The sequence below is a fragment of the Cygnus atratus genome, unplaced genomic scaffold, assembly GCF_013377495.2.
Source record: "Cygnus atratus isolate AKBS03 ecotype Queensland, Australia unplaced genomic scaffold, CAtr_DNAZoo_HiC_assembly HiC_scaffold_182, whole genome shotgun sequence".
NCBI lineage: Eukaryota > Metazoa > Chordata > Aves > Anseriformes > Anatidae > Cygnus > Cygnus atratus.
Genome location: NW_026109775.1, coordinates 1 through 26410, shown reverse-complemented (window position 1 = coordinate 26410; position 26410 = coordinate 1). Strand labels below are relative to the sequence as shown.

The 26410-nt window shown below is 67.9% G+C and overlaps 5 protein-coding genes across 6 annotated transcripts; 3 read left to right on the top strand and 2 right to left on the bottom strand.

Moving 5' to 3' along the window:
* Window positions 1-165: 165 nt before the first annotated feature.
* Window positions 166-3802, bottom strand: MAG (myelin associated glycoprotein; the record flags this gene model as incomplete). Its single annotated transcript, XM_035572537.1, has 4 exons — window positions 3442-3802; window positions 2599-2895; window positions 1492-1749; window positions 166-426 (listed from the first exon to the last, which is right to left on the bottom strand). Coding segments are annotated over exons 1-4 (1156 nt in total), but the record flags the coding sequence as incomplete, so codon positions are not given.
* Window positions 3803-6969: 3167 nt separating this feature from the next.
* LOC118261628 (lipolysis-stimulated lipoprotein receptor-like) lies at window positions 6970-11209 on the top strand. The gene is made up of 9 exons (XM_050716678.1): window positions 6970-7036; window positions 8011-8331; window positions 8584-8703; window positions 8970-9026; window positions 9171-9317; window positions 10084-10221; window positions 10351-10410; window positions 10666-10764; window positions 11028-11209. The coding sequence occupies exons 1-9, from the start codon at window positions 6970-6972 to the stop codon at window positions 11207-11209; spliced, it is 1191 nt and encodes a 396-aa protein (XP_050572635.1).
* Window positions 11210-13726: 2517 nt separating this feature from the next.
* LOC118261631 (glyceraldehyde-3-phosphate dehydrogenase 2) lies at window positions 13727-16693 on the top strand. 2 transcript variants are annotated; one of them, XM_035572534.1, is made up of 10 exons: window positions 13727-13755; window positions 13987-14083; window positions 14215-14267; window positions 14659-14749; window positions 15161-15279; window positions 15357-15438; window positions 15534-15685; window positions 16163-16325; window positions 16411-16508; window positions 16607-16693. In XM_035572534.1, exons 1-10 carry the CDS (start codon window positions 13727-13729, stop codon window positions 16677-16679), a joined length of 957 nt encoding a protein of 318 aa, XP_035428427.1. In that variant the 3' UTR covers window positions 16680-16693. The 2 variants fall into 2 exon arrangements, with proteins under 2 accessions (XP_035428427.1, XP_035428426.1); XM_035572533.1 differs by having other exon boundaries at window positions 14161-14267.
* A 724-nt stretch (window positions 16694-17417) lies between these two features.
* TMEM147 (transmembrane protein 147) lies at window positions 17418-20662 on the top strand. Its single transcript, XM_035572535.2, has 7 exons — window positions 17418-17567; window positions 18308-18377; window positions 18489-18554; window positions 18643-18779; window positions 19365-19449; window positions 19883-20004; window positions 20520-20662. Exons 1-7 carry the CDS (start codon window positions 17491-17493, stop codon window positions 20638-20640), a joined length of 678 nt encoding a protein of 225 aa, XP_035428428.1. The 5' UTR covers window positions 17418-17490; the 3' UTR covers window positions 20641-20662.
* A 218-nt stretch (window positions 20663-20880) lies between these two features.
* On the bottom strand, window positions 20881-26353 carry ATP4A (ATPase H+/K+ transporting subunit alpha; the record flags this gene model as incomplete). The annotated part of the gene is made up of 19 exons (XM_035572532.1): window positions 20881-20909; window positions 21007-21098; window positions 21178-21279; window positions 21369-21502; window positions 21976-22121; window positions 22225-22348; window positions 22428-22582; window positions 22663-22831; window positions 23017-23167; window positions 23248-23384; window positions 23650-23819; window positions 24251-24431; window positions 24522-24656; window positions 24767-24876; window positions 24950-25148; window positions 25469-25737; window positions 25809-25926; window positions 26017-26151; window positions 26240-26353. Coding segments are annotated over 19 exons (2670 nt in total), but the record flags the coding sequence as incomplete, so codon positions are not given.
* Between the last annotated feature and the right edge of the window lie 57 nt (window positions 26354-26410).

Below are 26410 nucleotides of genomic sequence, written 5' to 3'. Positions count from 1 at the left end.
ACCCCGGTCCCCCAGCCCACAGCCCCAATACCCCCCCAAATACCCCAGTCTCCCCCCCCAACCCCCCAATCCCCCCCCAACCACCCCAATGCCCCCCAACTCCCCCAATCCCCCAACCCACGGCCCCGATCCCCCCCATATCCGCCCCCCCCCCCCGTCGCTCACACTCGACGGTGATGTTGAAGGCGGTGCTGCGCTGCCCGTGCTGGTTCTCGGCCACGCACACGTACTCGCCCGCGTCCTCGGGCCGGGCGGCCGGCAGCGCCAGCGTCACCTGCGGCTCGTAGACGGCCGCCGCCACCGCGCGCCGGCCCCGCAGCACCGTCACGATGGGCGCCGGGTCGCTGTCGGCCCCGCACGTCACCGTCACCGGCTCCCCGGCCACCACCCACAGCGTCCCGTTCACCACCGGCGCCCGCGGGGCGTCTGCGGGGACACCGGGTCAGCGACGTGGGGGGGGGGGGGGGGGATGAGATTCACTGCCCCCCGGTGTCCCCCCATGTCCCCAGCGTCCCATAAGGAACCCGGCCGCCCCCTCCCCTTGTCCCCAGTGTCCCCCACACCCCCAGTATCCCCCCCCCACCCCCAGTGTCCCCCCCACCTTGTCCCATGTCCCCCCACGCTCCCAGTGTTTCCCTCCCCATATCCCCAGAGCCCCCCAATGCCCCCAGTATTGCCCCCCACGCCCCCAGTGCCCCCCACCCCATATCCTCAGTCTCCACCCCCCCATGCCCCCGGTGCTCCCCATGCCTCCCTCCCCATATCCCCAGTGTCCCCCCCCATACCCCCAGCACCCCCCCATACCCCCAGTACCCCCCCATACCCCCAATACCCCCCCATACCCCCAGCACCCCCCCATACCCCAGTACCCCCCATACCCCCACCCCCCATACCCCCAGTACCCCCCCATACCCCCACCTCGCCATACCCCCAGCACCCCCCATACCCCCCCCATACCCCCACCCCCCCATACCCCCAGCACCCCCCCATACCCCCCCATACCCCCACCCCCCCATACCCCCAGTACCCCCATACCCCCACCACCCCATACCCCCAGCAGCCCCCCATACCCCCCCCATACCCCCAGCCCCCCATACCCCCAGCACCCCCCATACCCCCCCATACCCCCCCCATACCCCCACCCTCCCCATACCCCCAGCACCCCCCCATACCCCCCCATACCCCCCCCATACCCCCACCTCCCCATACCCCCAGCACCCCCCCATACCCCCCCCCATACCCCCACCCGCCCCCCCATACCCCCACCTCCCCATACCCCCAGCACCCCCCCATACCCCCCCCCATACCCCCACCTCCCCATACCCCCAGCACCCCCCATACCCCCCCCATACCCCCACCCCCCCACCCCCCCATACCCCCCCATACCCCCACCTCCCCATACCCCCAGCACCCCCCCATACCCCCCCATACCCCCACCCCCCCCCCCACCCCCCCGCCCCCCCCCCCCATACCCCCAGCCCCCCCGCTCACAGGCGACGCGCAGCAGCAGCGTGCGGTTGTGGCGGCCGTGGCGGTTCTCGGCCACGCAGCTGTAGGCGCCGGCGTGTGCGGGGGCGACGCGGGGCAGCAGCAGGCGCAGGGCGGCCGCCGGCTCCTCGCGCAGCACCGCGGCCCCCCGGAACCACGAGAGCAGCGGCAGCGGCCGCCCCTCGGCCTCGCAGCCCAGCTCCACCCGCGCCCCCTCCACCACCTCCGACGGCCCCCACAGCCCCACCACCTGCGGCTCGTCTGGGGGGGGCGAGGGGGGGTTAGGGGGGGGCTGGCGCCGCAGGGACACCGGGGACACGGGGACCCCAGGGACCCCGCGATGCCCCGGGGACCCCGGGGACCCAGCAGCACCCAAGGGACCCCAGGGACCCAAGGGACTGAGCACCGCTCCAGGGACCTAAGGGACCTGGCACCCAACAGACCCCAAGGCACCCCAGGGCCCCCCCCCCCGGGGCCCCCAGCACCACCCCGGGGCCTCCAGCACCACTCTGGGGCCCCCAGCACCACCCCAAGGGTGCCCAGCACCACCCCGGGGCACCCAGCACCACCCCGGGGCCTCCAGCACCACTCTGGGGCCCCCAGCACCACTCTGGGGCCCCCAGCACCACCCCGGGGCGCCCAGCACCACCCCAAGGGCCCCAGCACCACCCCGGGGCCCCCAGCACCACCCCAAGGGCCCCAGCACCACCCCGGGGCACCCAGCACCACCCCGGGGCCCCCAGCACCACCCCGGGGTGCCCAGCACCACCTCAAGGGCCCCAGCACCACCCCGGGGCCCCCAGCACCACCCCAAGGGCCCCAGCACCACCCCGGGGCACCCAGCACCACCCCGGGGCGCCCAGCACCACCCCGGGGCCCCCAGCACCACCCCAAGGGCCCCAGCACCACCCTGGGGCCCCCAGCACCACCCCGGGGCCCCCACCACCACCCCGGGGCCCCCAGCACCACCCCAGTCACCCCCCCACCCCCACCCCGTCACCCACCTGCTGCAGCCCCCCTCCCTATGAGCACCCATGGGTGCCGACACCCCCCCTCACCCCCAACCCACCCCAGACCGGCAGCGCCCCCGGGCGCCCCCCAGGCGCTCACACTGCACGTCGAGGGCGACGCTGGCCTCGAAGGCGAGCGAGGCGTTGGCGAAGGCCACGCTGCAGCCCAGGCGCCGGCCGCCGTCCTCGCGCCGGGGGCGGAAGCGGAGGAGGCCGAGGAGGACGCGGGCGCCCCCCGAATCCTCGCGCACCTCGCGCCCCGCCGCCCCCGGCAGCCCCTCGGCGCCCGCCCAGCCCAGCAGCGGGGGCAGCTCGGGGCAGTTGTCGGGGACGCGGCAGCGCAGCTCCACCTCGGCGCCCGCCACCACCTCGGGGGGCACCTCCAGCACCGGGCGGGCTGGGGGGGGAATGGGGAAAGGGAGAGAGACCCCCCGTGTGGGTGGGGGCGGTCGGGGGGGGCCGGGGGGCACCCGGCTCTGCCTCCAAGGGGCCCCCAGCCCCAGCCCCAAGCCCCCTCCCATCACTTCTCCAGCCCCAAACCCTGGTCCCAAGCCCCCTCCTCATGCCCAAGCCCCCTCCCCACCGTTCCCCCATCCCTAATCCCCATCCCCAAGCCCCCTCCCCGCCACTTCCCATCCCCAAGCCCCCTCCCCAGTTTCCCTGTCCCCAAACCCCCTCCCCATCCCCAACCCCAAGCCCCCTCCCCACCACATCCCCATCCCCAAGCCCCCTCCCCACCACTTCCCATCCCCAAGCCCCCTCCCCGCCATTTCCCATCCCCAAGCCCCCTCCCCGCCACTTCCCATCCCCAAGCCCCCTCCCCAGTTTCCCTGTCCCCAAACCCCCTCCCCATCCCCACCCCCAAGCCCCCTCCCCACCATTCCCCACCCCCCAAGCCCCCTCCCCACCCCCTGAAGCCCCCCAACCCCCCCCAAAAACTCACCCAGCACCTCCAGCGTGGTGTGCTCGGAGAAGCTGTACTGGTTGTACCCCCCCAGGTCCCCGCGGAAGTAATACTTGCCGGCCAGCTCGGGGCTGAGCCGCGAGAGCCGCAGCGAGCAGTCGCGCAGCCCCGGGTCCCCCAAAAGCTCCGCGCGCCCCGCGAAGCTCTCGTGGACGGCGGCGGGGCGTGAGCGGGCCACCACGGGGGGGTAGCTTTTGGGGTAGGGGCTGCCGAAGTACCAGAGGCCGTGCACGGCGGCGGGGCGCAGCTCCTCGGGGTACTCGAAGCGGCACGGCAGCACCACGCACGTCCCCTCCAGCCCCGCCACCGCCGGCGGCATCCAGGCGGCCCAGGAGCCCCCCCGCGTCCCTAGAAAAGGGGGGGGGGTCCCCAAGTGTCCCCCGGGGCCGGTAATGGGGTCCCCAATGTCCCTTGGGGCCGGTAACGGGGTCCCCAGGGTCTCCTTGGGCTGCTAAGGGGGTCCCCAAGTGTCGCCTGGGGGTGGTAGGGGGGTCCCCAGGGTCCCCTTGGGGCTGCTAAAGGGGTCCCCAGTGCCCCCTGGTCTGGTAATGGGGTCCCCAAGTAACTCCTGGGGCTGCTAAGGGGGTCCCCAGGGTCCCCTCCAGCTGCTAAAGGGGTCCCCAGGTGTCCCTTGGGACCGGTAATGGGGTCCCCAATGTCCCCTGGCTCTGGTAATGGGGTCCCCAGTGCCCCCTTCCACCCTCTAACAGTGTCCCGGCTGTCCCTGGGTCCGTTTATGGGGTCCTCAGCACCCCCCGGGTCCATTTACGGTGTCCCCAGCGTCCCCTCGGCCTTCGAACAGGGTCCCAAACGTCCCCCAGGGTCCCCGAGGTTCAGTATCGGGGTCCCCCCACGTCCCCCCCCCCCCCAGTGTCCCCATACCTGGGGGCAGCGGCAGCAGCAGCAGCAGGGCCACCGGCAGGGATGCGACCCCGGCGGGCGCCATGGCAGGGCTGGGGGGGGGACACAGGGTGACCCCCGCGTCCCCAGCGTCCCCCCGATGTCCCACAGTGTCCCCATTGTCCCCCCGCCCTCGCTGCCCCCCCGTTGCCCTCCCCGCTCTCTGTCCCCCCGTTATCCCCCTGCTGTCCCCCATTGTCCCTTGTTGTCTCTGGCCCCCATTGTCCCCTCCTGGCCCCATTGTCCCCATTGTCCCCAGCGGTCCCAGGCGGCGCTGGGGCGGGTGACAGCGCCAGGCACGGCCCCCCACCCGTGTCCCCTTGTTCCCCCATGTCCCCCCTGTTCCCCCAATGTCCCCTCAGGTCCCCTCGTCCCCCCACGTCCCCTCCTCGGGGTCCCCCCACGCTGTGCCACACGAATTCCTGACGCGCCGCTGGCGTCACCCCCACGGCCCGAGGGACAAAGGGACCTGTGTGTCCCCTCTGTGTCCCCTCTGTGTCCCCCCCGGGTCCCCAGGGTGCCCCCCAGGGCCGGGTCCCCACGGCTCAATGGGGACCTGTGTGTCCCAAGGGGACCCGGTGGCCCGGGGCCCCTTGGGGACATCGGGGACACGGTGGCCATGGGTGGCACGGGGCACCTTGGGGACCTGGTGGCTTTGGGGGGGGGTGTGTGGCACAGGGCCCCCTTGGGGACACTGGGGACTGGGTGGGGGGTGGCACGGCGCATCCTTGGCTTGGGGCCACCCGGGGAGCCTGGCGGTGCCACCAGCGCCACAAGGGGACATTTGTCCCCAAGCTGATGTCACCCCCAAGTGGGGGGCGGGGGGGGAGGAAAGGGGGGGGCGGCCACCTGGGTGCCCGGGATCACGGCAGCGGGGGGCTCACGGCCACCCCCAGGGAACAGGACCCCCCCAGGCCCCCCCCCTTGTCCCCAAGCCCCCCCCGTCCCCAATGCACCCAGACATCCAGCCCCCCCCCGGATTGTCCCCAAACCCCCCCTGCTGTCCCCAAAAGCACCCAAGAGGGGACCCAGGCACACCCTAGGGGCACCTGGGGACCCCAAAGCCCCCCCCCAGGGGGCCCCCCCGGGCTCTCACCGCTGTGCTGTGGCTGCCCCGGGGGACACCAGTGGCCGGGAGGGGACCCAGGCGGCCGGGTGGTGGCGGGGGCCGGGTGTGAGGCCGGGGGGGGCCGGTGGCAGCCAATATGTAGGGGGGGGGGGCGGGGGGGGCAGGGCCACCCCACGCCTGGGGCCCGCCCGGATGCTGGCACCGGGCTGTGTCACCCTGTCACCCTGTCACCTCCCCCCAGCAGTGGCCTCGGATGCCGGGGGGGACGGGGGACAGGCTCCTTCAACCCTTTAGTGCCCCATTGGGGGCAACTGGGAGCACTGGGGGCAACTGGGGGCTGGTAACTGGGGTCCTCCCCATGCATTTTTACCCCCCCAGGGCCTTTTTTCCCCCTCAGGGCCCTTTATAACTCTCCCCGGACCCTTTTTATTCCCCCCCAGGGGCTTTTTTTACCCCCTCCATGGACCTTTTTACCCCCCCCGGGCCATTTTATCCACCCAGGGCCATTTTTACCCCCTCAGGGGCCTTTTAACCCCCCAGGGTCCTTTTTAACCCCCCTCAGGGCCCTTTTCAACCCCCCTATGGGCCTTGTACGCCCCTCAGGGCCCCTTTTACCCACTGCAGGGCCTTTTTTAACCCCCCCTAATTGCTTTTCTACCCCTATAGAGGCCTTTTTATCGCCCCAGGGGCTTTTTTAAGCCCCAGAGGTTCCTTTTAATGCTCCTGAAGGCCTTTTTAACCCCCTAAGGCCCCTTTTTACCTCCTCCGGGGCTTTTTTAACCCCCTCAGTGCCCTTTTTACCCCCCAAGGGGCCTCTTATCCACACCCGGGGGTCTTTTTACCCCCCGACTGCCTTTTTATCCCTCCGAAGTGCCTTTTTACCCCCCAACGGGGCCTTTTTACCCCTCCCAAGTACTTTTTACCTCCCCAAGTGTCTGTTTACCCCCCCCCGAGCACTTTTTTTACCCCTCCTCGGGGCATTTCCTCCCCCTTCAGATCCCCTCAGGGCAGCTCGGGCCAAACTACTGCAGAATTGGGGGCGTTTAGGACCCCCCTCTCACACACAGCGCCCCCAAACCCCCTCTTATCCCTCATAATTAAGGTAGAGAAGCTAATTGAGTATTTGAAGGGTGGGAAAGGGGTGTTCCAACGCGGAAGAATGGGGGGAGTGGGATTTGTTCCCCGTTATTCTCGCCCCGCGCCCTCCCCGCCACCATTTTGGTCGCTCCCACCTGGCCCGCGTCATGTGGGCACCTGCCCGAGGCGGGGCCGCGCGGGCACCTGGACCGTACCACCGCGGTGCGGCCGGGGGGGGCGAGCTGTGAGGGAAGGGTCTCTCCGCCAGCTTCTCCCCCTCCCCGCCCAGAAATGGACCCGCCGGGGGGGGTCTTGGACCCCTCCATGTCGCGATTATGGGGGTGTCCTGTTGTCGATTCCGGCTGGGAGCCGCGTACGGGTCGTGACGCCCCCCCCGTGTCGCGACATGGCCCGGCCCGGCCGCACCTGGCGGCGCCATCGCCCCCGGGCCCGCCGCCATCATGGCCGCCGCCGCCGCCGCCGCCCTCCCGGCGCTCCTGGCGCTGCTGGGCGCCGCTCGGCTGCCCGGTGGGTCGGGGGGACCGGGGGGGCGGCTGGGCGGCGATTGAGAAGCTGGGGGGAGGCAATTATGGGGCAATTAAGGGGGTGGGGGGGGGCTGAGGGGGCAATTGTGGGTCTGGGGGGGCAATTATGGGGCTGGGAGGGGTCCTGAGGGGGCAATTGTGGGGCGGGGGGGGGTGCTGAGGGGGCAATTGTTGGGCTGGAGGGGGTCCAGAGGGGGTAATTGAGGGGCTGAGGGGGTCCTGAGGGGGCAATTATGGGTCTTGGGGTGGTCCTGAGTGGGCAATTGAGGGGCTGGAGGGGCTATTATTGGGTTGGGGGGGGTCCTGAGAGTGCAATTGAGGGGCTGGGGGGGCGATTTCGGGTCTATGGGGGCTCTGAGGGGGCGATTGTGGGGCAGGGGGAGGTTCTGAGGAAGCAACTGAGGGCTGGAGGGGCAATTATTGGGTTGGGAGGGGGTCCTGAGGGTGCAATTGAGGGGCTGAGGAGGGCAGTTACGGGGCTGGGAGGGGTCCTAAGGGGGTAAGTGAGGGGCCTGGGGGGCAATTATGGAGCTGGGGTAGGTTCTGAGGGGGCAGTTATGGGGCTGGGGGGGCAATGGGGGGTCTAAGGGGGCTCTGAGGGGGCAATTGTGGAGCTGGAGGGGGCAAATGTAGGTCTGGGGGGGGCAATTGTTGGTCTGGGGGGGGGTCCTGAGGGAGCAGTTGTTGGTCTGGGGGGGCAATTGAGGTGCTGGAGGGGGGGTACTGAGGGAGCAGTGGGGAATTAATTGGGGGATGAAAATTAAAACTCTGGGCTAATTGGAGGGTTGGGGGGCTTCTGGGGCTCAATTAGCGCAGCAGCAGGGAGATATAAGGAATTCTGAGGGACATTTAGCTGGGGGGGGGGTCATGGGAGGGGGGGGGGGCATAACAGGGCCGGGGGGTGCTGGGGACCCTCAGCACCCCCCCAGAATAAATCTAACCCCCCCCCGGTGGCAGGCCCGGCGGCGGGCATGCAGGTGTGGGTGTCCAACCCCAGCACGGTGGCGCTGCTCTTCCAGCCCGTGGTGCTGCGCTGCAGCTACCAGAGCACGGCCAGCACCCCCCCCATCGTCACCTGGAAGTACAAATCCTTCTGCAGCCCCCGCCTGGGGCTGGGGGGGGGCTCGGCGACCCCCCAGGACCCCAACTCGGCCACCTCGGACTCGGCCACCGCCTGCCCCGACTCCGCCCGCACCGTCCGCATCGTGGCCACCAAGCAGGGCAACGCCGTCACCCTCGGGGACTTCTACCAGGGCCGCAGTGTCACCATCACTGACGGTGGGGGCTCGTTTCAGGGGGGGCACCGGGGGGGGGGGCTTTTTTGGGGTGTGGGGGACGCCGGGGGGAATTTTGAGGGGGTTACGAGGGGCTGGTGGGGTGATATGGGGTTGGGTGGGTGTCACGGGGAGGCTGCGAAGTTGTTTGGGGAGGCTTCGGGAACGTGGGGAGGGGCACCTGGGTGTCCTGGGGGGGGGTCAGGGGCACCCAAGGGTGGCCGGGGGGGTGACCTGGGCGCCACCCCCCCTGCAGGAGCGGAGCTGAGCCTGGGGCCGGCAGCGTGGGGGGACAGCGGGGTCTACGTCTGCACCGTCACCTCTGCCCAGGACCTGGAGGGCAACAACGAGGCCGTGGCCGAGCTCGTGGTGCTGGGTGAGCGACTGGGGGCAACTGGGAGCACTGGGAGGAACTGGGAGCGCTGGGAAAAGGGGCACTGGGGCGGGTCGGGCGGCACTGGGAGCGCTGGGAAGGAGGCGCTGGGGAGGCTCGGGCTGGTTTTGGGGCACTGGGAGCCCAGCGCAGCGCCCGGGGTGGGGGGCGTGGGGCCCCCCTGGATGCCTGGGTCCTTCGGGGGGGGGGGGAGGGGGGGGGGCGAGGGTCTGCGGTGACCCCCCCCCCGTGTCCCTTGTGCCCTGCAGCGTCCCTCCCGGAGGCCACCGAGCTCTTGCCGGGCGCCCAGCTGGGGACACTGCCAGGTACGGACCCAGGCCTCCGGGGACCCCCTGGGGCTGGGGGGGGGGAGGCTGTTGGGGAGCTTTAGGGTCACGGGGGGGGGGGGGGGGGGGTGTCAGGATATTGGGACCCCCCCGTGACCCCTCCCCCCCCCCGCTGTCCCCCAGACTGGCTCTTCGTGGTGCTGGTGGCGCTGGGCGCGGCGCTGGTGGCGCTGGTGCTGGGGCTGTGCTGGTGCCAGTGCTGCCCCCACACGTGCTGCTGCTACGTGCGCTGCCCCTGCTGTCCCCAGCGCTGCTGCTGCCCCGAGGCCCGTGAGTGTCGCGGGGGGGGGGCCTGGGGGGGTCCTCGAGCTGGGGGGGGGTGGGGGGGGGGTTGGGGGGGCCACCTGGAGCTCCTTGGGTTTTTTTGGGGGGGTTTCTGGGCGTTTGGGGTCTTTTTAGGGGGGACGGGGGGGGCTTCTTGTGTGCCTTGATCCCTTTTTTGGGGGGGGTCACACCTCATTCTGTTTTTTGGGGGGGGTTCCTCGACCTTTAGGGGGGGCTTTTTGGGGTCCTGGGGTCCGCACGGAGCTCCTGTGTTTTTTTTTTGGGGGGGGAGGGTTCTGGGTGCCTGGGGTCCTTCTGGGGGGGGCAGGAGGGCTTCTTGTACACCTTGATCCCTTTTTTTGGGGCGTCCGTCGATCTGGGGGGGGCTTTTGGGGTTCCTGGGGTCTGCCTGGATTTCCTTGTGTTTCTGGGGAGGGGTCTTTTGACCTGGGGGGGGGGGTTCGGGGTATCCCTGTTCTGTCAGTAGGGGGGGCTTCTGGGTGCCTCTTTCGGGGGCGGATAAGGCGGTTCTTTGACACCTCAGCCCCTTTTTTGGGGGGTCCTCGAGCTGGGGGGGGCTTTTTGGGGTATCCCCGTTCCCCTTTTATTTGTGGGGGGGCTTCTGGGTTCCTGGTTCTCTTTTGGAGAGGGGGGCCAGGGGGCTTCTTGCACACCTTGATCCCTTTCTGGGGCGGTCCCGGATGCTGCCCACATGGTGCTGGGGGGTTTTTTGGGGGGGACGCCCAGGCTCACCCCCTGCCCCCCCCCGCAGTGTACCTGGCGGGGAAGGCGGCCACCTCGGGGGCGGGCAGCGTTTACGGGGGGCTCTACGCCCCCCCCAAGGGCCCCCCCCCAGCTGCCATAGCCCTGGGACCCATCGGCAACGGCTACAGCTACAGCGGCGCCTCAGGTGAGTGCCGGGGGGGGGGGGGGGGGGCAATTGTGGGACCCCCCAAATTTTGGGGTGCGGGGGGGTCAGTAGTGGCCCCCCCCCCCCATTTTGGGGTCTCACTGACCCCCCCCCCGAACCCCTCCCCAGTGAGCGGTCACAGCTCCCAGGTGCCCCTGCTCCGTGACACAGACAGCAACCTCGGATCAGGTAAAATTGGGGGGATTAATTGACAGCTGTCAATCATTTTGGGGTTGATTGACAGCTGTCAGTCATTTGGGGGTGATCGACAGGGGGCGTTTGCCTGTCACTGGGCGCCTGAGTGGGGCGGGAAGCTAAGCAGGGTCGGCCGCGTTGTGGGGCTGGATGGGAGACCTGTATGTGTATTTTGGGGGTGGACTGCACCCCTGAGTCCCGTCCCCCCCCCCCCCCATTTCCCTCCCCTGACCCCCCCGGTCCCCGCAGGCGTCCCCGCGCCCCCCGCCTCCATGCGGGTCCTGCGCTACCTCGAGGACGAGCTCAACGCCTTCGAGCCCCGTGGCCGCTACCCCCCCTCGGGGGCAGGTGGGTTGATTTGGGGGGGGGGGCAATTGGGAGCCTGGGAGGGGGGGCAGTTGCCTCCCCCAGGGACCCATTTGCCCCCAACATCTACCCCCCACCCCAAATGTTCTTTTTTTTGTTCCTATTTGCTATGTTTTCCCCCCCCCCCAGAGCATTAAACCCCCACCTCCCCCCTTTTCCCCCTCTCCAAGGACATCAGTCCTTGCTCTTGACCATTTTGCCCCCCCCCCCAAAACCCATTTTTTTTCCCCAAAAATCCCCCCCAGGTGCCCCCAGCGACATCAGCTCCCTGCACGAAGCCCCTGATGCCTGGGTCCCCCGGGGGCGCCCCGCATCCCCCCCCCCGCAGCCGCTCCCCGCCCCGGGGCCGCTGGCACTCGGTCGAGGATTTGGGGAGCTCCAGGGGGGGCTCGCCGCCCCCCTCCCGGCCCCGCTCCCGTTCCCGTGACGATCTCCTGGGGGGGGCCGCGCCCCTCCCGCGCCTTCCCCCCGTCGGCCCCCCCGGGCCTCCCCGGCGTCTCCGCAAGGTGAGGGGGGTAAGAGGGGTCTGGGGGGGGGGAGGCTATTTTAGGGAGTCTGGGGGTGTTTTGGGGGTATGTGGGGGGGCCCTTGAACTGTGGGGGGGGCCTGGGGTGTCTACTGGGGCTCCAGCCTTCTCCACTGACCCCTCCCTTAATTTCTGCCCCCCAGAATGATGCCATGAGCCGTGAGAGCCTGGTGGTGTGAAGGGAAGGAGGCCGCCCCCCCCCCCCGAGGATGTCTGGGGTCCCTCCCCCCGTGAGACGTTGGGGTGTCAGTGCTCCCCCCCGTGCCGGCGCGGGGGGGTCCCAGTGTCCCCGGGGGGCTGGGATCTTTTGGGGCTATTTTTGGTTTTTTTAGTGCCTTTTTGGGGGTGCCCCCCACCCCTTGCTCAGGGCTTTGTACAAAATAAAGGTTTTAGAATAAAAACCAGCTGGTGGCTGTTTGGGGGGGGGGTGGTGGATGTGCTGTGGCCCCCCCCCCCTTCCCCCCGCCGGTGACTTGGCAATTTTTGGAGGTCAGTGAAGGGGGGGGCGGGGCCTGGCCGGCGGCATCGCATCAGCATCGCATGGCTGCACCGGGGCACGCGGCAGCGCCGGGTGCTGTGCTGCTGCTGCTGCGTTTGCATTGCCGCATTGTGTTGTTGCGTCGCTCTGCTGCATTGCATCCTGACAGCTGCGTTGTGTTGCTGCACTGCATTGCTGCAGCTGTGCTTTTATTGGTGCGTTTGCACTGCCGCATTGCACCCGTGCACCTGCATTTGCATTACGGTGTTGCATCTTTGCAGCTGCGTTTCCATTGAGGTATGGCACCCCTGCAGCTCCATCTGCACTGTTGCATTACATCCTTGCAGGTGCATTTGCATTGCTGCATCGTGCCCCTGCAGCTTTATTTGCATTGCGCTGCCACATTGCCCTCCTGCAGCTGCATTTGCACTGCTGCTTTGCCCTGCTGCAGCTGCGTTTGCATTGCATTGTTGCATTGTGGCCCTGCAGCTGCATCGTGCTGTTGCATTGCACTCCTGCAGCCGTATTTGCAGTGCAGCATTGCACCTTGGCAGCTGCATTGCATGCCCTGCAACTTTATTTGCATTGTGGCATTGCATCCTTGCAGCTGCATTTGCACCACTGCATGGTGCCCAGCAGCTGCATTCTCATGGCATTGCAGCATCACACCCCTGCAGCTTTATTTGCATCACAGCATTGCACCCTGCAGCTGCATTTAGCTTGCTGCATCACGGCGCCGTGTTGCACGCCTGCAGCTGCATTGCACGGCTGCTTTGCACCCTGCGGCTTTATTTGCAGTTTCACTGCACCCCTGCAGCAGCATTTGCCTTGCATTGCTGCTTTTGCACCCCAACAGTTTCGTCAGGCCCTCGTGCATTGCCTCATGCCCCCCCCCATGACGTCACAGCCCCCCGTTACATCACGGCTCCCCCTCCCTGTGCTGCGGGGCGCCGCGGGTCCCGCTCTGCGCATGCGCGGGGCAGGGGTCCGGCAGGGAGGGGGGAGCGCCGAGCGCGTGCCGCGGCGCGTGAAGACGCACCGCCTCTCTCCCCCCCTTCCCCGCGCAGGCGCAGAAGGAACCGGCCGGGGAGGGGGGCGTGGCCGGGTCCGGCAGGGGGCGTGGCCAGAGGGTATAAAAGGGGGAGGCTCGGCGGCGGCGCCGCATTCGACGCCCGGCGGCGCGGGAAGGGGGAGGCGCAGGTGGGGGGGGGGCCGCGGCGGGGGGGAGGGGAGAAATTGGGGCCGGGGGAGGCAGTTTGGGGCCGTGGGGGGGCCGTGAGGGGGTAATTGGTGCCGGGGGGGGGTTTGGGGAAACCTTGGGGATTCCGGGGGGGGGGGATTTGGAGAGGGGGCTTGGGGGGGGGGGCGAGGGGTATGGGAGGGTTTTGGGGAGGGGAGAGAGTTTGGGGGGCTTTGGGGGGGTTGGGGGGGGAAGTTGGGGAGGGGGTTTTGGGGGTGGTCCGGTGGGGGAGCTGGGGCTGGGGGGGGACATTGGGGACCAAGTGACAGTAGGGGGGGACAAGAGGGGGGAGATGGAGATGTTGGGGGGGGATGGAGACATTTGGGGGGGTCCTCAGGGGGAGCTGCGGCTGGGGGGGGACTTTAGGGACCGAGTGACAGCGGGGGGTGGGGGAGGCAAGGTCGCCACGTCCCCCCCCTCCCCCCCGTCCCCTGTCCCCTCCCTGGCGGCGGTGGCACTGGCGGACGTGCGGAGCAGCCTCGTGCCCCCCCCAACCCCCCCCGTGACATCAGCGCCGCATCCACCCCTCCCCAACCCCCCCCCCCCCAATGCCACAGCGGTGACACCGCGTGTGTCCCCCCCCGGTCCCCCCCCGGTGCCATCTGCCACTGCTCAAAGCCGATCAGGGGCTTAGAGCCAGGGGGGGCACTGCGGTGTCACCCCCCCCTTGTCCCCCCCCAGGGGCACGCAGTCGGTCGCCATGGCGGAGCTCACCATCGGCATCAATGGGTAAGACCCCCCAGCTGCTAATTACCTCCCCCAGATGCTAATTAGCCCCTCACACCACTAATTACCCCCACACACTACTAATTACCCCCCTTTACTGTCCATTAATTGCACTTCACCATGGTTGTTCCTCCTCCTAATGAACTTTTTTCTTGTCCTCTCTTTGAAATCATTTCCTTAACTATCCTATTGCCCCCCCAAATTAATTAACCCCCCCTCGTTAATTAATCACAGCTTTGGCCGCATCGGGCGCCTGGTGCTGCGCGCCTGCCTGGAGAAGGGGCTGCGCGTGGTGGCCATCAACGACCCCTTCATCGACCTCAACTACATGGTGAGGGAGGGCCGGGGGAAACAGGGACCCCCCACACCCAATTAACACCCCCCCCCTAATTAATACCCCCCCCCCAGGTGTATATGTTCAAGTACGATTCCACCCACGGGCGCTTCGGGGGCGAGGTGAAGGCGGAGGATGGGAAGCTGGTGGTGGACGGCGCCGAGATCAGCGTCTTCCAGTGGTGGGGGGGCGTTGGGGACATGGGAGGGGCTTTGGGGACACCTCCGGGGGGGGCAAGGGGCTGGGGGGACATCGGGGTGGGTGCTGGGGTCGGTGTCCTGGGGGGACATTGGGACATTGGGGAGGGGGGGACACCGGGAGCAGGGTTTTCCAGTGGTGGGGGGGCGTTGGGGACACGGGGGAGGGACCTTGGGGACGCCTTGGGGGGGGGACAAGGGGGTGGTGGGGTCAGTGTCTTCATTGGGGGGACATCGGGGAGGGGTTGACACCAAGAGCAGCACCCTCCAGTGGGACAGGGGGACGTGGGGGGGTCAGAGGTGCCCCAGGGACTTTGAGGGGGGCTCCGTGGGTGTCCCCCCCCGTGTCACCGTCCTTGTCACCTTTGTCCCCAGCATGAAGCCCAGCGAGATCCCCTGGGGTGACGCGGGCGCCCTCTACGTGGTGGAGTCCACCGGGGTCTTCCTCACCGTCGACAAGGCCTCGGCGAGTGTCACTGTCACCAGCGGGGGGCACGGGGACACGAGGGGGGGGACAGCCCTTGGGGACGGGGTTTGGTGGCCCTCAAGGCTTGGAATTGGTGGCCCTTGGGGACAGGGGCTGGTGGCCCTCAGGGAGAAGAGCTGGTGGCCCTCAAGACTGGGAGTTGGTGGCCCGCGGGGATGGGAACTGGTGGCCTTTAGGGACAGGGGGTGGCCACCCTTGGGGACGAGGTCTGGTGGCCCTCGGGGACATGGGGTGGCCACCCTTGGGGATGGGAACTGGTGGCCCTTAGGAACAGGGGTGGCCACCTTTGGGGTTGGGAGCTGGTGGCCCTTGAGAATGGGAGCTGGTGGCCCTGGGGGATGGGATTTGGTGGCCCTTGGGGACATGTTGGTGACACCCCGTCCCCCCCAGGCCCACCTGCAGGGCGGCGCGCGGCGCGTGGTGATCAGCGCCCCGTCCCCCGACGCCCCCATGTTTGTCATGGGGGTCAACGAGGACGCCTACGACCCCGCCACCATGCCGGTGGTCAGGTGAGGTGGGGGACCGAGGTGGGGACACCCTGGGGACAGCGGCGTCCCCGCGCTGACGTCCCCCCCCGTGTCCCCAGCAACGCCTCGTGCACCACCAACTGCCTGGCGCCGCTGGCCAAGGTCGTCCACGACAACTTCGGCATCGTCGAGGGGCTGATGGTGAGCGGGTCCCCAGGGCTGGTGGCACGTCTCCAGGGCTGGTGGCACATCCCCAGGGCTGGTGGCACGTCCCCGACGTGTCCCCGTGTCCCCAGACCACGGTGCACGCCTACACGGCCACCCAGAAGACGGTGGACGGGCCCTCGGGCAAAGCGTGGCGCGACGGCCGCGGCGCCCACCAGAACATCATCCCCGCTGCCACCGGCGCCGCCAAGGCCGTGGGCAAGGTCATCCCCGAGCTCAACGGGTGCGTGTCACCTCCCTGTCCCCTTGTGTCACCTCCTGTCCCCTCCTTGGCACCTCCTGCCGCCTCCCCGCCACCGCCGTGGTGCTGGTGGGGGGCTTCTGGCCACGGGGCGCTCATCCCGGGGGGCTTCGGGGTGTCACCGGGGTGTCCCCAAGGTGTCATGACATCCCTGGGCTGTTCCAGAGGTGCCACCGTGTCCCTAAGGTGTCACCAAGGTGTCCCCATGTCCCCTAGGGGATGGCAGGGTGGAGACCCGGCTGCAAGTTGTGGTCTCCACATGCCACCACTGGGCCTTGCTGGGGGTCCCCAAGGTGTCCCTGTGTCCCCAAGGGGATGGCAGGGTGGAGACCCTGCTCCCCACGCGCCACCACCGTCCTCCCTGGAGGTCCCCAAGGTGTCCCCGGGGCGCACCCCAGGGTGCCACTCTCGGCTCCGGGTGCCACCCCGGTGTCCCCCCGCTGTCCCCTTTGTCCCCAGGCGGCTGACGGGGATGGCGTTCCGCGTGCCGGTGGCTGATGTCTCGGTGGTGGACCTGACGTGCCGCCTGGCGACCCCCGCCTCCTACGGGGACATCAAGGACGCCGTCAAGCGCGCGGCCGCCGGGCCGCTGGCCGGGATCCTGGGCTACACCGAGGACCAGGTTGGGGACATCGGGGGGGGGGGAGGGTGGAGTTTGGGGACATGGGGATGTTGGGGACCCCCGAGGGTGATGCCGCCGTCCCCAGGTGGTGTCGTCGGACTTCGTGGGTGACAGCCACTCGTCCATCTTCGATGCTGCCGCCGGCATCGCCCTGAGTGACAACTTCGTCAAGCTGGTGGCGTGGTGCGTCCCTGTCCCCGTCCCTGCATGTCCCTGAGGGGTGGCACCGTGTGTGTCCCCCCCCCCCCGTGTGTGTGACACTGCCCCTTGTCCCCCTGCAGGTACGACAACGAGTACGGGTACAGCAACCGCGTGGCCGACCTGCTGAGCCACATCTACTCCCGGGAGATCTGAGCGTCACCGTGTCCCCACTGTCACCGTGTCCCCCTGTCACCAGGACCCCCCCAGTCGTGCCCCCGCAGTCACTGGGACACCCAAGTCGTGTCCCCATATCCCCCCGAGTCGTGTCCCTGCTGTCACCGTGTCCCCCCACTCGTGTCAGGGTGTCCACATTGTCACCGTGTCCCCCTGGTTGTTTCCCCAGTGTCACCGTGGCACCCCGGTAGTGTCACTGTGACCCCCGGTCATGTCCCCAGTGTCACCAGGACGCCCCCAGTTGTGTCCCCACTGTCACCGGGGCACCCCACTTGTGTCCCTGTGTTCCCCCCCCCCCCCATGTCCCAATGTCCCCATCCTGCCCCCTCCCCCCCCAGTGTCCCCAGGCTGTCCCCCACCCCCCCCGGGCTGTCCCCAGCCCCCCCCAATAAAGCTCCCACCTGTGACTGTGTCCCCTGTGGTGCTGGTGCTGTGTGGGGGGCGTGGCCTCACGGAGAGGGGGCGTGGCCTCGCGTTGCTGCGGGGTATAGACTTGCTGAGGGGGCGTGGCCTCATTAGGAGGGGCGTGGCGTCCCGGGGGCGTGGCCTCACGGCGGGGGCGTGGCGTCGCCTCGGGGGGTAGGCTCGCTGCATGGGGGTGTGCCCAAGGAGCTTCTGACGTCACGGCGGGCGTGGCTCCGCCGCGGCGCGGGGCGCGCTGGGAGTTGTAGTCCCGCGGGGGCGGGGCCTTCCCGCCGTGCCCCGCGCTGGGGGTGGGTGGGGGAGGGGGAGGCGCGTCCCCGTGCGCGTCCCCGCGGCCGTGGCCGGTGCCCGGCGCGTGCCCGGCGCCATGACGCTGTTCCACTTCGGGAACTGCTTCGCCCTGGCTTACTTCCCCTACTTCATCACCTACAAGTGCAGCGGGCTGTGCGTGCGGGCGGGGGGCACTGGGAGGCACTGGGCCTTACTGGGAGGGGACCGGGAGGGACTGGGAGGGCGCTGGGAGGGGACTGGGGGGCGCTGGGAGGGACTGGGAGGGGACTGGGGGGCGCTGGGCCTTACTGGGAGAGGGCTGGGAGGGAATGGGAGGGGACTGGGGGGCACTGGGCCTTACTGGGAGGGAGTGGGAAGGGACTGGGGGGCACTGGGAGGGACTGGGGAGAGACTGGGGGTCTCTGGGCCTTACTGGGAGGGACTGGAATGGACTGGGGAAGGCCTGGGAGGGACTGAGAAAGGGCTGGGGGAGACTGGGTTGTACTGGGAGGGGGGCAGGAGCACTGGAGGGGGACCAGGAGGGACTGGTGCATACTGGGAGGCACTGGGTTGCACTGGGAGGGATTGGAGGGGGGGATTAGAGGAGATTGGGAGGGACTGGGGGGGCACTGGGGAAGGTTGGGGTGCCCTCGGACGGGGGACTGGGAGGTGCGAGTAGGGATGCTGTAGGACAGGGGTATACTGGGAGGAGACTGGGGCAAACTGGGGACACGGGGAAGGGCACACAGGTAAACTGGGACGCACTGGGAGAAAGCAGAAGGGCACTGGGGGGGGCGGGACGTGAGGGCACTGGGGGGAACTGGGCATCCCGAGGGGCTCCTGGGTGGGCTGGGGGGGGCTGTTACTGGTGAGCACTGGGACGTACTGGGATTTACTGGTCCTGTGCACCGCAGCTCGGAGTACAGCGCCTTCTGGCGCTGTGTGCAGGCGGGAGCCACCTACCTGCTGGTGCAGCTGGGGAAGGTGAGGCCGGCTCCCTTGGGCGGGGGCGGGCGCGGGGGAGTCGCTGGGGGCCTGGAGGACCCCCCCCCCCCAAATTTTGAGACCCCCCCAACCCCCCCTTTCCCCCCCCAGATGCTGTTCCTGGCCACCTTCTTCCCCACCTGGGAGGGTCCCTCGGGCGGCTACGACCTGGTGGGGGTAAGTCGGGGGGGGCTATAAGGGAAAAGGGGGTTGTGCCCCCCCCATACGTTGTGCCCCCCCTATATTTTGTGTGCCTCTCCCCAAGGAGTTCCTGAAGGCCACAGTGGACGTGGCCGACCTGGGGGGGCTGCAGCTGGCGCTGGGCCGGGGCGCGGGGAAGGGGGAGCACCGCATCCTGGTGGCCGCCATGGGCTGGGCCACGGCCGAGCTGCTCACGTCCCGGTACGTGGTGGGGGCTACGGGGGGCTACAGGGGGGCTGCGGGGACGTATGGACATCTATAAGGGTCTGTGGGGGGCTATATGGGACCCCATGGGGGGCTATAGGGGATTGGTAGGGTTGGAGGAGTCTTAAAGGGGGGTGGTGAGGGGGCTATAGGGAGAGTTGGAAGGTTGTGGGGGGATCTATAGGGGATTTTGGTACCTGTAGGGTGGCTATAAGAGCTTGTAGAGGAATATGGGGTCCTTTGGGAGGGTTACGGGGAGGTCTATAGGGGATTTTGGAGCCTATAGGGTGGCTGTAACAGTCTATAGGAGCTCGCAGGGGAATATGGTGCCCTTTAGGAGGGGCTATGGGGGGGTCTATAGGGGATTTTGGTGCCTATAGGGTGATTGTAAGAGCCTATACGAGTCTGTAATGGAATATGGGGCCCTTTGGGGGGGAGTGGGGGGCATCTATAGGGACCTGTGATGGATGTGGGAGATGTGGGGGGTGCTATAGGGGGCTGGGGGGATTCTGTAGGGGACTGGGGGGGGGGGCTATGGGGGGGTTTTGGGCACGTTCCTAGGGTTTTTGGTCCTGCCCCCAGCTGCGTCCCGCTGTGGGTGGGGGCGCGTGGCATCGAGTTCGACTGGCGCCACGTGCAGATGGGGCTGGACTCCAACATCAGCCTGGTAAGGGGGGGGCCTTTTTTTTGGGGGGGGGGGGGCAGGAATCCCCTTTTATTGCGGGTGGCGGGGGGGCATCTGCCCCAGGGATGGGGGGCTACAGGGGGCAAATGGGGAGGGCAAAGGGGCAGGGGAAGTGCCCCTGGGGGGGTTATTGTCTTTGAGGGGGGGGGTTATTGCCCTTAAGGGGAGGGTATTGTCCTTGGGGGTGTTGTTATTGCTCCTAAGTGGAGATATTGTCCTTGGGGGGGGCTATTTTCCTTAGGGGGGGGTGATTATTGCCTTTTGGGGATGGGTTATTGCCTTTGGGGGGAGTTGTTATTGCCCCTAGGGGGGGTTATTACCCCTGGGGTTGGGTTATTGCCCCTGGGGGGGAATTATTGCCCCTGGGGGGGGTGTTATTGCCCTCCCCCCCCCCGGTGACGGTGCCCCCCCCCAGGTGCGCCACGTGGCGGCAGCGGCGCTGCTCTGGGCCTCGGGGCGCCACGACCTCCCCCCCCGCCTGCGCCTGCCCCTGGGGGGGCTCCTGGTGGCCGCCGCCTATGAGGGCTTCCTCACCGGGTGGGCGGGGCTTAAAGGGGGCGGGGCCTGGGGAGAATCAGGGGGCAGGGCTTCTTTGGTGGGGTGGGGTTGCCATGGGGGGGCGGTGGGGCTTCCATGGGGGCGGGGCTTCCTTGGGGTGGGTGGGGCTTCCTCGTTGGGGGTGGGGCTTCTGGGGGTGGGTGGGGCTTATGTGGGGGCTGGAGCTTCTGCTGGGCGTGGGCGGTTCCTCGGAAGTGGGTGGGGCATGTCTCCATAGGGGAGGGGCCTTGGGGCGGGGCTTGAGGGAGGGAGGTGGATCCAGGGCCCAATAGGAAAAGGGAGGGGTGTGGGGGCGGGGCTTGATAAGGGGGGCGGGGCTTGGTAAAAGGGGCGGTGCTTTGCTAGGGGGCGAGGCTTGGTAAAGAGGGAGGCGGGGCTTGAAGAAGGGGGCGGGGCCTACAAGTTTACTCTGGGGGGCCTCAGTGGGGATGGGCGGGGGCCTTGGCCCCCCGGAGGGGGTGTGCCCCACTGAGGCCCCGCCCCTTTTCCCACAGGTGGGCAGGGCAGGCGCTGGCACTGGGGCCCTGGGGGGCGCTGGGGGTGCGGGCGCTGGGGGCGGCGGCGCTGGGGCTGGGGGCGCTACGGCTGCTGGTGCCCCTCCTGCCCCCCCCCTGAATAAAGCCTGCGATGTCCCCGACTCCTTTATTGTCACACTGGGCGGGGGTACAGGTTTTGGGGAGGGGTCCCAGAGTTCGGGGGGGTGTCCTGGAGGGGGTCCTGGTCTCCTGGGGTGGGGTCCTGGTGTCCTGGAGGGGGGCATCCTGGAGTCCTGGGGGGGGTCCCAGTGTTGTGGGGGGGTCCAAGTGTCCTGGGGGGGGACATGGATGCCCCCCTGCCCCTTGCAGGGCGGCAGCCTCAGTAGTAGAGCTCACGATCCCACCAGCCTGGGGGGAAAAAGGGGGTGAGGGGAGGTCCTGGGACCCCAAGGGGGGGTACAGGACCCCCAGGGGGGGCACAGGACCCCTGGGGGGGGGAACTGACTCCCTGGGTGCCGCCGCACGCCCAGCTTGCGGATCTCGTCGTAGATGAGGATGAGGAGGCCGAAGGGCATGGGCACGAACCACCACTGGAACCTGCGGGGAGGGGGCGCTCAGGGTGTGCCTGTTTTTTTTGGGGGAGGGACACAACATACCGTGTGGGGGGGGCCCCCACCGGATGGGCATGAAGTTGAAGATGTTGGGCATCCCAGGGCAGTAGCAGAGGAAGCAGCCGATGGACACCTGGAAGACGATGGCGATCACCAGGATGTGGTTCCTGCCGGGACACGGAGGGGGGGTGGGTGTAAGACAGGGCCCCTATAGCCCCCATGGGTGCTGCCGGGCCCCTATAGCCCCCGTAGGCACCGGAAGAGGCCCTGCTGCAGTAGGGAGAGGCGCCGGGTCTTTCGGATGAGGACGTCGGCGATCTGGCACATCTCGATGCTGATGAAGAAGACGGTGTAGCATGTGTACTGCTGGTAGCGGCGCTGCTCGAAGGTCTGTGGGGAGACCGGATAGAGGCCATATAGGGCAATGTGGGGCTGTATGGAGGCGTATGGGGCTGTATAGGGACTATATAGGGGCTGTATAGAGCCATAAGGGGCTGTATAGGGGCTGTATGGGGGTTCTATGGGGCAGTATGGAGCCATATGGAGCTATACAGGGGCTGTACGGGGCCATATAGGGGCCATATGGGGTCCATGTGGGGGCATATAGGGCTATATGGGGCTGTATAGGGGTCATATGAGGACGTGGGGCTGTATGGGGCCATATAGGGGCCATATGGGGTCCATGTGGGGGCATATAGGGCTATATGGGGCTGTATAGGGGTCATATGAGGACGTGGGGCTGTATGGGGCCCTATAGGGGCCATGTGGGGGCATTTAGGGGCCATATGTGGCCATAGGGGGCTGTATAGGGGCCATATGAGGACATGTGGGGCTGTATAGGGCCATATGGGGGCCGCACTCACCCACTGCTGCCCGTAGCTGTCCTGCAGCTCCTGCTCGTGCGTGTCCTCCCAGCGCGGGCGCAGTCCCAGGCAGAGCAGCGGCCACCAGCCCTCCTGCGCCATGGCCACGAAGTAGTCGGTGAAGCCGGCGAATGACTGGATGGCGCCTGCAGGGATGGCGGGCATGCTGTCTGTGTCCCCCCACACCACCCCCCTACCTCCGGGGGGGTCTGGGCCGCTCCCCTGCCAGCTCGGGGACCCCCCCCTCACCAATCTGGAAGTAGGAGTAGGCAGCCAGGGGCTCGTTCACCAGGCGGTCGCGCCGGGGGTTGCGCGGCTTCAAGTGCATGATGTCACTCTCGGCGCGCTCGTAGGCCAGGGACACCGAGGGGAACTGCGGGGACATTGGGGACATCGGTGGGCGGGTGTCGGGGACACCGGGTGGCAGGGACGCCGGGGACATGGGCACTCACGATGTCGGTGCAGAGCTCGATGAAGAGGATGGTGATGCAGCCCAGCGGCAGCGGCACGCTGGCTGTGATGTAGATGAGGTAGGGCGTCAGCTCGGGGATGTTCTTGGTCAGCGTGTAGGCGATGGACTTCTTCAGGTTGTCAAAGATCAGGCGGCCTTTGGAGGGGGGGTGGCGGGGTCAGCTCAAAGTCCGTCATCCCCCCCCCGATTTTTGTGTCCTCCTCCCCGTGTCCCACCTTGCTCCACGCCGGTGACAATGGAGGCGAAGTTGTCATCCAGCAGGATCATGTCGGCCGCGTTCTTGGCGGCGTCGGAGCCGGCGATGCCCATGGCCACCCCGATGTCGGCGCGCTTCAGCGCTGGGGAGTCGTTCACCCCGTCCCCCGTCACCGCCACGATGGCGCCCTGGGGACACGGACTTGGGGACACCAGCCAGGGGGGTGCTGGGACGCACCCAATGTCCTCCCAGTGCCCCCAAACCCACCCAACGTCCCCAGATCCCCCAAAGCCTTCGAGTTGTCCCTGTGTCCTCAGTGTCCCCCTATTCCCTGGTGTTCCCCCATGTCCACAGTGCCCCCCCATGTCCCCACCAGCCGCTGGCAGCTCTCCACGATGACAAGCTTCTGCTGCGGTGATGTCCGGGCAAAGACCATCTCCGGGTGGGCGCGCAGGATCCCCTCGAGGACGCCCGGGGCCATGCCAGCCAGCTCGGCCCCCGTCACCACTCGTGCCCGCGCCTGCCTGGGGACACCGGACAGTGGGTCCCCCGGTCTGGGTGCCCCCCCGTCACCCCCCCCAACCCTGGGGACGTCGGGTCCCACCTGGGGTCCACCTGCTCCAGGGGCACCCGCAGCCGCGCCGCCACGTCCTCGGGGGTCTCGCTGCCCTCCGAGATGATGCCGACAGCAGCAGCGATGGCCTTGGCCGTGATTGGGTGGTCACCGGTCACCATGATCACCTGGGGGGACAAGGGGGACGCTGGTGTGGTCCTGCTGTGCCCTCACATCCCTGTCCCCATGTCCCCCACGTCCCCTGTGTCCCCCCTCCCTTTTTCTCCTCGCTCGTCCCCATCCCCATGTCCCTTCCGTGTCCCCCCACGTCTCCTCCATGTCCCTCCCCATCCCCTCTATGTCCCCCCATGTCCCCCCTGTGTCCTCCCCTGTCCTCATTTCCCTCCCCATCCCCTCCATTCCCTTCCCGTCCCCGCTGTCCCCGTGTCCCACCCTGATGCCAGCCGTGCGGCACTTGAGCACGGCGCGGGGCACGGTGGCCCGCGGGGGGTCGATCATGGCCACCAGCCCGGCGAAGCAGAGGCCCACGGCCACCTCGGGCAGCGCCTCGGGGTCTGTCCCTGCTGCCACCGTCCCTGCGGGCAGCCAGCGCGCGCAGAACCCTGGGGACACGGCAGAGACATGGCAGAGACAGGGAGACATTGGAGCACGACCCATTTCCCCCCCATGTCCCTATTTCCCCTCCCAGTCCTATTATGTCCCCCATTACCTCCCTGTCCCCTTATGTCCCCATGTCTCCCTACGTCCCTACTCCCCCTCCGAGTCCCACTATGTCCCCCATGTCCCTGTTTCCCCCCCAGTCCTATTATGTCCCCCATTCCCTCCATGTCCCACTATGTCCACATGTCCCCCCTTGTCCCCGTGTTCCCCCATGTCCCTATTTCCTCTCTCAGTCCTATTATGTCCACCATTCCCCCATGTCCCCCCATTCCTCCCCATGTCCCCAATTCCCCCCATACCCCACAATGTCCCCCATATCCCCACACCCCGCCATGCCCCCCTGTGTCCCCCACATCCCCCCGGTGCCACTCACCCAGGACACGCTCCCCGCGGCCCCCCAGGTCGGCGTAGGCCCCCTCGAAGGCCTCCCGCCACTGGGCGTCGAGCGGCAGCTCCTGCCCCTTGATCATGACGGTGCTGCAGCGCTCCAGCACCCGCTCGGGGGCCCCCTTCAGCACCAGCAGCTGGCGGTCCCCCGCCGCGTGCACTGAGAGCTGCAAGGGTCCTCTCCTGGTCACCTCGACCCACACCCTGACTAGCGCCCCAGGTTGTCCTCCCCCCTCCTTGGTGCCCCGGATCCCCACCTGGAACTTGTTGGTGGAGTTGAAGGGCAGCTCGGCCACCTTGGGGAAGCGTCCCCGTGCCTCCGACACCGTCCCTACCGTCACCTCAGCGAATTTCAGCAGCGCCGTCTCCGAGGCGTCGCCGATGACCTCGCGCTGCGGGAGCGGGGCTTGGTGGGGTCCTCTACGGGGTTCCCGGCCCATAGGACCCACTAAGCCCACCATGGCCCCACCATGGCCCCTCCATGGCCCCACCATGGCCCCACCTTAGCCACGGGGACGTTCTCCTGGCCAGACTTGAACTGGGCCCTGTTACAGAGGGTGACGACGCGGCTCAGCAGCGTCCACGTCTCCGATGACTGGTCGAAGCTCTGACCTGGTGGAGGGGACGTGGGTCACCGTGGGGTCCCCACAGAAGTCAACGGAGGGGAGGTGGGCGCCCGACTCACCCGACTGGTCCTCAGTGGTGTCAGCCGTGTGGATCTGGTTGTCGAACCAGAGGTGTGCCACCGTCATGCGGTTCTGGGTGAGGGTCCCGGTCTTGTCAGAGCAGATCACCGAGGTGGAGCCCAGCGTCTCCACCGCCTCCAGGTTCTTCACCACGCAGTTCTTCCGTGCCAGCCGCTTTGCCGTCAGTGAGAGGCAAACCTGGTGCAGGGGCACCCTGTCAGGGCTCTGGGGAACCCTGGAGGTGCTCGAGCCCCCGTGTGATCCTTGGGACCTTCTGGAGCTCCTGCAGTGGCCTTGGAGCCACAGGGACCTCCTGAAGGGCACTTGATACCCACAGACCCACATAAACCCCTTGGGCCCATATGGCACCCACATTTTGTGATGGACCCATGGGGACTTCCTGGGTCTCATGGGATGTCCAAGGACCCATGGGGAGTCCCAGTCCCCTGTAGCACCCATGGGACCCACCCACAGCCCAGGCTGCGCTATAGCCCTTCCCACAATGTCCCAAGCCATACTGTGACAGTGGCCAGCAGCCCCTCGGGGACATAGGCCACGACGATGGCCATGAAGAAGACCATGGCACGGAGGAAGGGGTATCCGATGACCATGGCCACCACAAAGAAGGTGGCGCCGAAGAAGATGGCGAGGCCGGCGATGATGTCAACGAAGTGCTCGATCTCGATGGCGATGGGCGTCTTCTCGTTTTCCACACCCGAGGCCAGGCTGGCGATGCGCCCAATGATGGTCCGGTCACCCGTGTTGATCACCAGCCCCGTGGCGGTCCCTGCAGGGGAAGCCAGGTGTCAGGATGGGGACCAGGTGGGACGTGAGGTGCCTGGGTGACATCTGGCCCACCTTCCAGGCACATGGTGGAGAAGAAGGCGATGTTGCGGGTCTCCAGGGGCGAGTCATGGGTGCACTCGGGTGACCGCGTCTGCGGCTCAGACTCCCCCGTCAGCGACGAGTTGTCCACCTGGGAAGGGGGGGGACATGGCTCAGCCCAGGGTACCCAGGCATCCTGGTGCCCATTTCCCCTCCAGCTGACCCATGTGCCCGGGCCCACCTTGCAGCCCTGGGCTGAGATGATGCGGATGTCTGCAGGCACTCGGTCCCCGCCTTTGATCTCCACCAGGTCCCCAACCACCAGCTCGTTGGCATTGATCTGCAGCTTGTCCCCTTCCCGGATCACTGTGGCTTGCTGCAGGTGACACAGGGACCCTGTGGGATGAGGGACAGGGTCCCATTGCATGCCTCAGGGTCCCAGGTCCTGGGTACACCCCCCTCACCTGGGGAACGAGGTTCTTGAAGCTGGCAATGATGTTGGTGCTCTTGAACTCCTGGTAGTAGCCAAAGCAGCCAGTGACAACGACAACAGCAATGAGGGCGATGGCGAGGTAAAGCTGGGGGGGTAAGGGAGAGAGGATCAGGCCACAGGACAGCTCCCACAGTGGGATCCC